The sequence below is a fragment of the Siphateles boraxobius genome, unplaced genomic scaffold (genome assembly GCF_051911475.1).
Source record: "Siphateles boraxobius isolate OS27281-9 unplaced genomic scaffold, OSU_SipBor_1 6, whole genome shotgun sequence".
NCBI lineage: Eukaryota > Metazoa > Chordata > Actinopteri > Cypriniformes > Leuciscidae > Siphateles > Siphateles boraxobius.
Genome location: NW_027509186.1, coordinates 33,732,870 through 33,745,270, shown reverse-complemented (window position 1 = coordinate 33,745,270; position 12,401 = coordinate 33,732,870). Strand labels below are relative to the sequence as shown.

The 12,401-nt window shown below is 38.5% G+C and overlaps 1 protein-coding gene across 1 annotated transcript; it reads left to right on the top strand.

The window, feature by feature from the left end:
- The first annotated feature begins 4,350 nt into the window (after window positions 1-4,350).
- rhoub (ras homolog family member Ub) lies at window positions 4,351-12,079 on the top strand. Its single transcript, XM_077208972.1, has 3 exons — window positions 4,351-4,797; window positions 7,049-7,107; window positions 8,952-12,079. Exons 1-3 carry the CDS (start codon window positions 4,599-4,601, stop codon window positions 9,405-9,407), a joined length of 714 nt encoding a protein of 237 aa, XP_077065087.1. The 5' UTR covers window positions 4,351-4,598; the 3' UTR covers window positions 9,408-12,079.
- Window positions 12,080-12,401: the final 322 nt, after the last annotated feature.

Sequence of the window (12,401 nt, the reverse complement as noted above, 5' to 3'; positions counted from 1 at the left end):
GAAGGAACCTTAGGTACATAGGTTTAGGTTTAGGGTGAAAGGGCTTTACCATACTAGGTGCAAATTCCAAGCAAGAGGGAGAAACTGAGAGGGCTTGGATGTCTCAAATTCTTTTAAGAGACGAGATAGCTAGGAGAAAAAATAGTTTTCAGCTTTAGAGCCTTCTCAGAAACTTCCTCAATAGGCTTGAAGGGAGCCAAAGAAAGGCCGTCTAATACTATGACCAGGTCCCGGGCCGGCACCCTTGTGGGGAGTACAGGTCTCAGCCTCAAAGTGCCACGAAGGAAACGGGTAACTAGAGGGTGTCTCCCCAAAGATACACACCACCCAAAGGAGTTTGAAAAAGCAGCTAAGGCCGCCTCATACACATTTATTGTGGAGGGGGATAACCCTGAGGATAATCGCTCTGGATCCAACTGGTGACGTCCGCACCATGAAGTGAATAATCTCCACTTCAAGGCACAGGTAGTTTCCTAGTGAGTTTCCTAGTTTAGAGTTTCCTCGTGGATGGACCTGAACTTATGAGAGACCTGAACTTTTGAGCTAGGCCCCCTCAGAGGCCAAGCCCACAGTTTCCACAATTCTGGGCGGGGGTGAAGGATTGACCCGCTCGCCTGAGAGAGAAGGTCCTTCCTGGGCCGAATCTCTAGAGGAGAGCCGTCAAGGAGAGAAACTACAGTAGGTCCGAGAACCATACTCAGGCCGACCAAAACTAGGCTACTAGTAGAAGGCGGACCCCGTCCCGGCGAACTCTCTTCAGAACTCCCGGGAGCAGAACGATCGGGGGAAAAGCCTACGCCATCTCTGTACCCAAGCGTCCAGCCCAAGAGGAGCTGGATAAGTGAGCGGGAACCATAGTGGACAATGAGACGTTTCTAGAGATCCAAACATATCTACTTCTGCTCAACCAAAGTTTTCCTAATGGAGCTCCACCACCTCGGGGAGGTGTCTCCATTCACCGGGCCTCGGCCCCTGCCTTGAAAGGATGTCAGCTCCCTGATTCAAATATTCCGAAATGAATACTGCCCTGAGAGAGAGCAGTTTCCCTTGGGCCCACAGGAGGATCTGGTGAGCCAGTTTGAATAGGTGGCGTGACCGCAGACCCCCCTGATGGTTTATGTAAGAGACCACCAATGTGTTGTCGGACCGAACAAGCACACGATGCCCTCCCAGGTCTGGGAGGAAGTGTTACAGGGCCTTAAACAAGACCAGTATTTTCAAGCAATTTATGTGCCACGAGAGATGATGGTTCCACCACAAACCCCGAGCCGAGCGACCACTCATGATTGCCGCCCAATCCCTGAGGGATGCATCCGTTGTTAGCGTGACGTGACGACAAAGAGCCCCCAGCACAGGTGCTTGGGAAAGGAACCACGGTCTTTCCACAAGACTAAGGCACGAAGGCATCGCTGTGTGACCTTGATCATATGAAGCAGATTTCCCCTCTGAGAGAATCCCTTGGTATTGAGCAACCTCTGTAGCGGAGGCCCACTGTAATTTGAAATGTAATATTGAATAACACAATACAGTTAAAATTATAATCAAGCAGCCTACTTTACATGTGCTTTTGTATGTTTGTGAACACATCAGAATTAGTATACTTGTTTAAAGCATGCTAAAAAATTATTAAAAAAATTATTTAAAATGTACATTAAAAAGTAAAACTTTTAATTTGACATTAATTCAACACTTTATACCTAACCCAACACAACAAGTTTCTCTTGAAGTACTCTTAAGTGGCCTTAATAATATTATATTATCAGCAAATACCATTTAAAAAGAAATATAGGCCTATTTTTAAGATTTGAAGTACACTACAAGTGCACAATCAGTACAATTAAGCACACTTCTTTTTCACAAGGGAAAAGTTTGGGATATTTCATATATCATCAATATCATGGAAGTTTGGGTCACCGTGATTTTGCCAAGTAAGACATGCTCCTGGATCAACATTTTGTTGATCCTGGAACAACATTCTTGCCCTAAAATGTAGTCCTAACCGTAACCCTACCAATAAGTTATCCCTAAAACAGACGGAAATTATAGGTGACACTCATGCAGAAGCACATAACCCTGGTTGTAAACTTGACATAAACTGTAAACTTGTCCCTCAAATCTGATGGGTTGATTGGAATGTTGTTTAAGGATCAACAGAGATGTTAATCTTTGGGCAGAACATCAACTGAATAGCAACAGACAAGCAGATCATCAACTTTGCACAGACAAGCAGCATACATTTTCTTAAGAAAATGTAAAAATTGTTTTTATATATATTTTTAAGGTAACCTCTTATAGCTGGAAGAGTGGATGCCTTGAATTTATTATTGTCCTATGAAGTCATAATAAAAGAATAAAAGGGGGAAACTGCTAATGGCCTTTTAGTACAATGGAACTTTTTACAATGATGGTCAGCAAGACTATCTACATAATGCCTTCCCTGCATTCTAAATAACATCAGGAAACCTTTAAAGGTCAGTCACGGGCCTGAGTGGATGCTGATAGTAGGCCTTACTTCCTTTTTATGTGTTGTAGTTTCACTTCCCACCTTTTTTTTGTGCAATATTGAGAACTTTCATATAGGCCAAAAAATTGGAAGTGAAACACACAAAGCGGGATTAAGATTCTTCATGCAGTTAAAGTGAAAGGCCAACTGAGGCTTTCATACTTAAAATAAAATTAAAAAAACATAAAAGTATGACTTATGTGCAATATTAGCTTGTTGCAAGAACAAATGTGGTCATAAAAAAATATTTCGTGTAATTTTATGTTTTTTTTGTTGTCAGACATTAAGTTATAAGGTGTGGTTTCAGACACATTTGATTCATTTAGCATTATTCACAGGGAGAATCTTTTTTCTTCTTATACAAAAAATATTCCTCTGAATAAATTTTGCTCTGATTTGATAACAGTTTCTCTTCATCACTTAACCCAAACAAGTTATAATTGAATCAGATTAGAACATTATAATCACTTATGGAGTTAGTTCAGATGTGAAGGTCACTGCTGACTGTGCTTTCCTAAAACCCCTGCCTTTCATTTGGCCATAAAAACCTTTTCAAAGCTTATCACAGGATAAAAGGCTATACCTTAAAGTCTAATGAGGCCATTTATCCTGTAGATATAAAGCCTCAACTGGAGAAAAAAAAAAAAATCCCATCTCCAAATTCAATGATGTCATTACAACGCTATTTAGTTTTGTTTGAGTAAAGCATAGGCTACATTAAATAGCATAAACATAATTTCATGAAACTAGATGTACTAAAAGAAATAATAATACAAATGACTTAATGATATTGTTTGTCAGTTATTTGGAATCAGGCTACATGCATTTATCAAAGTAAAATAGCTCATGTTGACCACTAGCTGGCAGAAAAGATTAGTTTAAACCCATTCACCAATAGGAGAGTAATGGGATCAGTCAAATTTAGAATAAAGGCATATTATTATTAAACTCTGCTACTAAATTTTAATACTAATTATCATTCAATTGTGCTGTAAATGTTAATTGCACATTTAAAATTTACAAAGTATACATTGTTATATTTTATGTTTTTAGGATTTTTTTTATTGTGTTAGCCATTTATACACAGTCATAATCATAAATGGGTTTACTGACCCCCCTTCTTATATTATTCAAAATTACATTCTACCAAAAATATAAGGCTACGAAACTAACTTTCAGGTTGCTTGCTTGCTTAAGCTGATATGAAATGCACTGGCATTGTAGCAAAACTGAGAAAGTGTCATATAGGCTAAAGCAGTGGCAAAACCGGGGTGACGCTTTATTTTACAGTGTCTGTTTCACATGTTACATTTAGTGGTAATTATGGTACTATAAATTATGCTTACTTACACGGAACTAAAGCTAATCCTAACCCTATAGTAAGTACATGTAGTTAGATATTATTACTATTAGTTTAAATGTATAATTACACTGTAACAATGACACCTTAAAATAAAGGGTAACACTTTGAAACGTGAAGTTACTATAGTAATAACTATATAATAACTATAGTAACTATAGTAATAACTATGCATAATTACATGCAACTAAACCAAACCAAACCATAATCCTAACCCTATAGTAAGAACATGTAGTTACCTAATATTACTCGGTACTTAAATGTATAATTACAGTGTAACAAAGACACCTTAAAATAAAGTGTTACCATATAAAGTGTAACCAAAACTGGAAATGTACTCAGAAAATCAAGAACCAATAGCCTATTTATGTCTTTTAACGCACACTTGCCACTGTTTCTAGTGAGACAAGCGTAAAAAAGCCTATGATGCTCAAGCAACCACGTGAAGAGGGAGGAGCTAGTCAAACGAAATCTGACTATAAAAGCTGCCTCTCTCCCTCCTTACTCAGCTGTAGAAGTGTGTGAGAAGTCCGTAATTTTTCGTGGAGATACAAAGTTATTTTAACTTATGAAACTGACGGTTTATGTGCGCAGCAGCGGATCAAGCGAATTTACGCAGTGCTCATAGCGCCCGGTTGTTGATAAAGTGCCCTTATTGATGTGTTTTTCTCGGGTCACTCCATTAGGAGTGTGCGATCCACCTGCGGTCCGGTCGAGCAGCGCGTTTGAACGCACATGGATTACAGTCACCTGATGGCGCCTCCGGTGCCCCCACACAAACCCAGATCCCCCCGGCCCGCGCACTGCCAGGGGCGGCTGTTGAAGTGCGTGTTTCTCGGGGACGGAGCTGTGGGGAAAACCAGCCTGATTGTCAGCTACACAACCAATGGATATCCAACGAAATACGTCCCGACAGCGTTTGACGATTTCTCAGGTGAGGCTTTTAATTTTTTTTTGAGAGTTTTTGAATGCGCAATTGGGCCATTGCGATTTTTGGTGACGTTCTGTGGATCTAAGTCAGTTCTCCTCAAGTTCTCCTCAAGTTCAAACAGGTGTACAGTATTAGCTTAGTAAACACAAGTGCAGTTCATCACATTAACTATGACATTAACATGTTCATTTGTATATATACAAATGAACATGTGACTTAAAAAATAAAAATGATCTTTTTAACCTTAATTTTGAATATTATGTTTGCTGTCAAATCGATGAATCGCATCTAACAAAAGTTTTGTTTACTTTGTGTATATATATATATATATATATATATATATATATAGCATATGTGTGTGTGTGTGTGTGTGTGTGTGTGTGTGTGTGTGTGCGCGTACATATATACATACATATATAATATAATAATATAAATACACACATACATAAACAAAAACTTTTATGTTATATGCGATTAATCAATTTGACATCACTACATTTACTCATAACAAGCTTTTTGTAGTTTTGTGAAACGTTTTACGTGACAAGGAGGCTTGTATAATTAAAATAAATTAAAATAATATTTGTTTGTTTTTTTCACACCATCCCTCCATATGGGTCAACACAGCCAGCTTAAAAAGTGAAATATTTATAAAAATCGACAAATCAATGATTGAATTGAGACTTTTTAGGATAGTTTAAAACTGATTCTATCCACAGTCTGAAAATCAGTGATAACTTACAATTCACCAGAGCATGTGTGATGCTGAACGCATATAATATGGAAACAAAAAAATATATGACCATTTGAACACCCAATTCAAGAAGGATGTTGCTGACTGATTTTATTATTTTTAATAAATATCTGATGGTGTTGACAAAGTAGAGGAGAAAATTGCTTTTCAGTTTTACACAAACTTGAGTTTATTTCCTTGTGACCAAAATGAGTCAAGTGCAGTCCCTTACATTTCAGACCATTTTTAATGGAAATTAATGCAGTGTTTTAAAGGCTGTGTTTTATAACAATTTACAGTCAAAGAGTACTGACACATACAAAAACTTTACATAGAAATGTTTCATAATTTTTCTATGGACCTGAAACAACAGCATGTCACTGTTCAGTATACCACAAGCATGTCTTTGTAATTATAAAGCCCTTGCGCAATAATAATGCCTGACCGGAAAATCTGGCCCCTAAAATCCATGGGGTCCGGGCCACTAGTTTCAATCTCTGAGCAGATATTGTGTTGCTGCCCCAGTGGTGATGTCACCCTCAAACTCCTGGAGCAGAAATCAGAAATCTGTGCACTGATTTGAGAACAGTTACGCAATTCAACAGGTGGTATTCTGAGGGGGAAGGGGCTGAATTAAAGGCAGATCATATGACGGGGATTTGGAGACAATTACACAATGGGTGCTTGAAGCAGAACACTTTGAAGTGACAAATCATCACCAGGACCTCAGTGTTACTGTGTTTCATGAGATCACTTTACCGTGGCATGATGGAAGGAACATTATTATAGATTTGAACAGCATGTACTGTCCTACAAACAAGTAAAGGTGACAAGTGAAATGATGAGCGGTTTATGTGCTGCAGGAACCCAAATTATAACAGGGCTGTTGATCTATGCCATGTTCATGAGGGTGTATAATAATAAATAACAATAATTACAATTTATTATTATTATTATTATTACTATTATTATAAGAGACCTTGTTATATTAGGATTTTTTACAGACTGACATTTGAAAACAATAAGATTATTTTGTTACAGACCAACTGAAAATAATAATAATTTTTAAAGAGCCTCTGTTATATTACGATTGTTTTGTTACAGATTTGAAAATAATAATAATAATGATATACTTTAATAACATTAAAGAGACTTTTTGTTAATTTAGCAAATTAATTGATAAATTGAATTAATTAATTGCTATTTGTTATAGAGTTGAATAAAGGGATTGTATGAATAGTTTATATATATATATATATAACACACAAATAAAATATATATATAAATTAAAATAAATATATATTTCATATAAAGTTTCTCTATTTCTATTTCTATTTCTATCAATCAATGTATAAGGAAAAGTGTATATCTTAGCTCTGTGATTAAATAAAAATAACACCTTAAATTGTAACTTAAGTCCATAAAGCCCATTGACGTTGTGTTTGTTTACAGTGTCGGATGAGTCAGGTGCGTGTGTCGGTAGTAAAATGACTAAAAAATATTTTCCCTTTTTTTCTCCAGCGGTCGTACAGGTGGATGGTCAACCAGTGAGACTGCAGCTTTGTGACACTGCTGGACAGGTAAGAACCTCAGTGCACCACCTGTGTCCTAGTCTCACAGCATGACTGTCCGATGCTCATTACGTCATGTTGCTTTCCATTCATTTTGAAGCCAACCCAAAGACAAAAGTAAACTAACTTGATCTTTTTGTTTGGGGTGGATGAGAGCATTTCTGTCACTCTCTGAAAGCAGGATTTAGAAATTGGATGAGAAGGCAATTGCGCAACAAAATCTTAGCAATTAGAAAAGATCGGCAGGGTTGCCATACTGTGAGGAAATCATAAAGGGAGTGCAAAAAACAATCCTTAAGCTATCGGCACTTTAGTTATTGGATCTCCCTCTCGGTTTCTTAGCCACACAGGCTTGGACAGGGCAGCGTGTATCCAGCGGGTTTGCCTCCAATTGATGTTTTAGATGCCAAACTTTTTCTCACTGTTGATTGTTGTGTAACTACCTTCACATTTCACTAATTTGAAAAGGCTGCTAGCTAAACGTTCATTCTGATTTCCACATTTGGAATATTAGATCGCTTCGTTGAAAGTTTTTTTCCTTAAGGCTTTGAACCTCAGAAACTGACACTCCTTTGTCATGCATTACATGGGTTAACAAATAAATGACTCTGCCCTCTTAGTACACAACATATAAATCCCTTTACACAACCATGCAGAGGCAAGCTCAGGCAAACACGAGAAGATCAGAATTCACTTCTCCAGTTATAGAACGGCAGCCTTTCATATAGTTTTTAAAGAGAAAGAACAAATGCACTTTGCCCAAAGTACAGAAACAAAGGCTAGTATCGCAAAAGTCTATTGCTTTCTATTGCTCAGTCTGTTTAGATGTATTTCCATTATGTTGTGCAGCAGGTGTCCATGTCAACAAAAGATAACAGTGAGGGATCGTAATTATTTGGGCTTAGTGATATGACTGTATATACTGTACAAAATAACATTAGAGATACATCTGTGTATATCGCTGTACTGTACATCAAGAAGAAATTATTATTATTATTATTATTATTATTACTATTATGCTATTATACTGCCAGCTAGTAGAGAAATCTTCTGCAATGGCTAGTTACAGTTATTTATAGATTTCTATAATTGATGGCTGTAATATATTACAGTATTTTTAAAAACATTGTACAGTACCAAGCTGTACTTATCCTCGACAGTAAATGGATTACTGTAATTACCATTTTACTATAACTACTGCATTTCTTTTATTAATTAATTCAATTTAATTAAAATGAACAATATTTTGAATATGAATATTGTGTGTGTGTGTGTGTGTGTGTGTGTGTGTGTGTGTGTGTGTGTGTGTGTGTGTGTGTGTGTGTGTGTGTGTGTGTGTGTGTGTGTGTGTGTGTGTGTGTGTGTGTGTGTGTGTAATCTTATGATTTCGTAAACAAAAAGTAGATGCAGCAAAGGTATTGAAAAGGTTTGGCACTCTTATCTGTCAAGCTTAATTGCTGTTCTCAATGATTTTCGAGGCCCTGCTCTCCAAACGCTCTACAGATTTATACTTTCAATTCATTTGTACTGCATAAACAGGACAGGGTGTGCCAGAGTTGAAAACCTTGGCCAAGTTTAAAAGATTAAAGCGTGCACTGTGTGTTCCACATGCAATGTTCTTTGCGAGCGCCAACCTATAATTTCACTTAATTGCTTCAGGGAATTATAAAACACCCCGAGAGCTAGTTAAATGACTTTATTATTTGAAATAACAATTTGGAATCCCGCAGATGATTTTTGAGAAGGTTTTCGAGGCCTTGCGTAACTTATATCAGTAATGATACACTGTTATATAAAGTGATAGGCTTCCTGTCTGGGCAGCTCATTTACTTTTCTCTTTCTCTCTACCTCAGGACGAATTCGATAAGTTGCGTCACTTCTGCTACACGCGGACTGACGTACTCCTGTTGTGCTTCAGCGTCGTCAGCCCCGCTTCCTTCCAGAACATTGGTGAAAAATGGGTCCCGGAGATCCGACGGCGTTGTCCTCTCACTCCTGTGCTGCTGGTGGGCACCCAGTGTGACCTGAGGCAAGATGTCAAGGTCCTCATCGATCTGGCACGGCGCCGAGAGCGACCTGTCCTGGAAGAGGACGCCCGCGCCCTGGCAGACAAAGTAGGAGCGGTAGCCTACGTCGAATGCTCCTCGCTCACACAGAAAAACCTGAAGGATGTGTTTGACGCCGCCATCTCCGTGGGGCTCCGAAACTCCGACAGAAGAGCCAGACGAGAACGGAAGGTCCACAGTACTGCTGATAAAATGAAAATGCTCTCAAAGTCGTGGTGGAAGAAATATATCTGCATACAGTAGCAAAGGTCAAGCCAATCTTCTGAGGCATGAACAATGTGATGGACTCTGGTTTAGCTTCACGCTCCTCAAGTGGATGATGTTCAGTTGGTAACGAATCAACAAAGAACAGTATTGCTGTTGTAAGGACGATGAATGGCGAACGAAAGTGCAGCTTGTTCGACAGCTACAGCACGAAGGAAGTTCTGTATGCAGGGCCGTCACTAAACATCATGGGCCCAGGATAAAGACTGCTCCGGGGCCATTTTCTAGGTGTAGAGGACCTTATTAGCCATGTTTCTTTCCACATACTTGTATGCAAGTTTTGGGGTATCGCATTAAAAACGCTGGATAGAAACGGCAAGATTGACGTAAAATCTTAAAATGCCTATAAAAAAACGTATGTGCTCAATTAAGATGGATACTTTTTTTATTTGGTAAGAAACACATTTACCGAAGGACTTCTTCTGAACGGATCATGTTATTGTTTGCTTGTTAGTCAAGTTGTTCAAATCTCATTGCATACCATCTCAAATATTGTTTTTGTCATTCTGAAATGCCTGAGCCAAAGCTTGTCATCAAAATTATTCCCAGAACTGTCAGGCATCAGGCATTTGAATCCAAGATAACATGACAGTGTTTGTAATTGCATTTCATCTGCGCACTCTGATGTGAAAGTCATTTGTTATGTAAGAAAAATGAGTCACAGGCTTCCTCAGTTGCAGAAACTTTTCATCTTTTTATTACTGATACTCTGTGCCAGTTCGCAAATAAAAAATGCGATATTCCATTTTTGCAAAAGTTTACACAGCTTTGGATGGAAACATGGCTGGTGAAACCTTTCATCACAGAGCCTAGGAAACCGTTCCCAGTCATGCTTCGGCGAAAACAACCCTCAATGTATGAACAAGTGGGTCAACTGGATAGTGAAGAACACTGTTGGCCTCTTCCACAGCCAAAACTGTTTAATTATGGTTTTACAAATCATCTACTGCTTTGTTTTTATAACCAAATACAGTGCCACAGCTTCTATTTATTCACCCATATCTTCTACCCGATAAATGCATATACGAATGTTGTGTGACCACATGTTAATGATACTAGCATGCTAACACTGGTGATCAAGCTCCTTTTTGTTTGTTTAACCTCCATGTCTGAGGTCACAAAGAGAGTTTTATAGCAGTCTTGTGGCCCCTCGGCCGTTTACGCCCAATCTAAATGGTCCTTATATCCTATCAGTCTGTAACTGAATCTACTTGTAACTGTAGGCCTCGTTTTCACCGTTCTGACGGTCCAAAAAAAGAGTGTAAGGCCGTGTGTCCACCAAAGCGTTTTAGCCGGCTGAAAACGCTAGATGCTCTGCTGAAAACGCCTAGCTGTGGGCGCTTGAGAGCGTTTTGGCAGCGCTGCGTTTTTTCAGTGGAGACGATTCGTTGCTATGATACAGAATAACCGCAGCACAGTTTACTTGTAACTGATTTCGCAGATAATTTTGTTTCATACTAAAAATTTATTTTTCGTCCATTTTGTTCGGTTAGCTCTGCTGGTTGAAGTCGTTGTACATAAAGAATGTTGTGACAGTTGGTCGTGTGGTATTTGTCCCCCCCCCCCCCCCCCCTCCTCCTCCACTCTGATTGGACGGCTGTGTAAAAAGTGACAGTGATGAGCGCAGCGTTTTACCCAAAGTTGAACATTTTTCAACTCTCGGCGACCAGTAAAAAACGCCGGGTGCTCAGCGCTTGAGCGTTCAATACACGCTCAGCGCCTCGTTACGCTCATGGCGTTTAAAAAACGCGGCGCTCCCATTGAAAACAATTAGAATTTTACGCAAGCTGCGTGAAAAAACGCTTTGCTGGACACACGGCCTAACTGCAACTCTTCTGTCCTTGTTAACACAACTGCCATTGCAATGTGAAATGGATGTGTACTTGTGTACTGTTAGTCACAGAAGGTTGGACCTATCATACATAACACATTACCTTTCTATGCCATACAATGCATTGCACTTGTGATCTCTTGTTAATCCCTATTGCAGTCTTTCCATTTGACTTGATCTACGCTGTCGTGCCATGTTGTAAAAAGTCTAGTACAAAGTTCTTTGGCTGTGTCCTCCTGATCAGCCAATGAGATGTTGAATTTGCTTCTCATTATTCAGAAGCCCAGTCGTTCAGAGATCCGCCACAAACGACAGAGCACAACAGTAGGGTTCAGGAAGTAAAAAATCCCCCCGATTATCAATTATATGTTGCTAAAGCAGCAACAAGTTTGTAGTGTGTAGTTTATTCCATCAATTTCATTACATTTTATTAATTTACTTTTTTTATTATTTTTACTGAATAATTTGGTTCATTGCTTTTATTTGCATTTTTTTTTATTATTAAAAATAAATACATTTTAAACTCTAATTGAGAAAATGTGTGGGGAAGATACTTCCAGAATCAAAGCCGCCTACAAAGTGGTTGGTCACTGTTGCGCTCCAAACAGCCACACATCAGAAAGTGACCTCTGTTTTTATATGTACTTTATTGCCAACGCAATAACATTATCAGGGTAATCTAAGATCTGTACATTTTATGATTGCATTTAATCTCTTACTCTATAAAGACTGTTTATGGTTCAGTGTGTATGTATGTGTGTTTCGGTTGCTGACTGCTATCCATGATTTTCATGGAAAATAAATGTGACATAAACTGAAACTTGAATGAGTTTTTCACATTCTGTTATATTTGTGCCTGTCGTCACCTGACCTACAGCAGCAGGAGCATGTATTGAAGTACATATTGGGTCAATTTTGCTTTCATGTTGACTTTAGCATAGCCTACCTCATTGATAGCTTTGTAAGCAAACACTATTTACAGTAAGTGCATGTATGTCACAGAGAGACCATTAGAAATTATTTGAGATCAAGTTTTTGTCCAAACATCTTTAAAAGAGTGGATAAAGTGTCAAGGAAAAAAGCTATCAATTCCGAAATGAATCTACGGCAGTCAAGTAGTAAAACTAGAGCTCTGTAAGTTG

Coding starts and splice junctions, on each gene's coding strand:
- rhoub (XM_077208972.1), top strand. CDS start 4,599: ATGGATTACAGTCACCTGATGGCGCCTCCGGTGCCCCCACACAAACCC. Junction 4,798..7,048: donor AGCGTTTGACGATTTCTCAG/GTGAGGCTTTTA, acceptor TTTTTTCTCCAG/CGGTCGTACAGGTGGATGGT. Junction 7,108..8,951: donor TTTGTGACACTGCTGGACAG/GTAAGAACCTCA, acceptor TCTCTACCTCAG/GACGAATTCGATAAGTTGCG.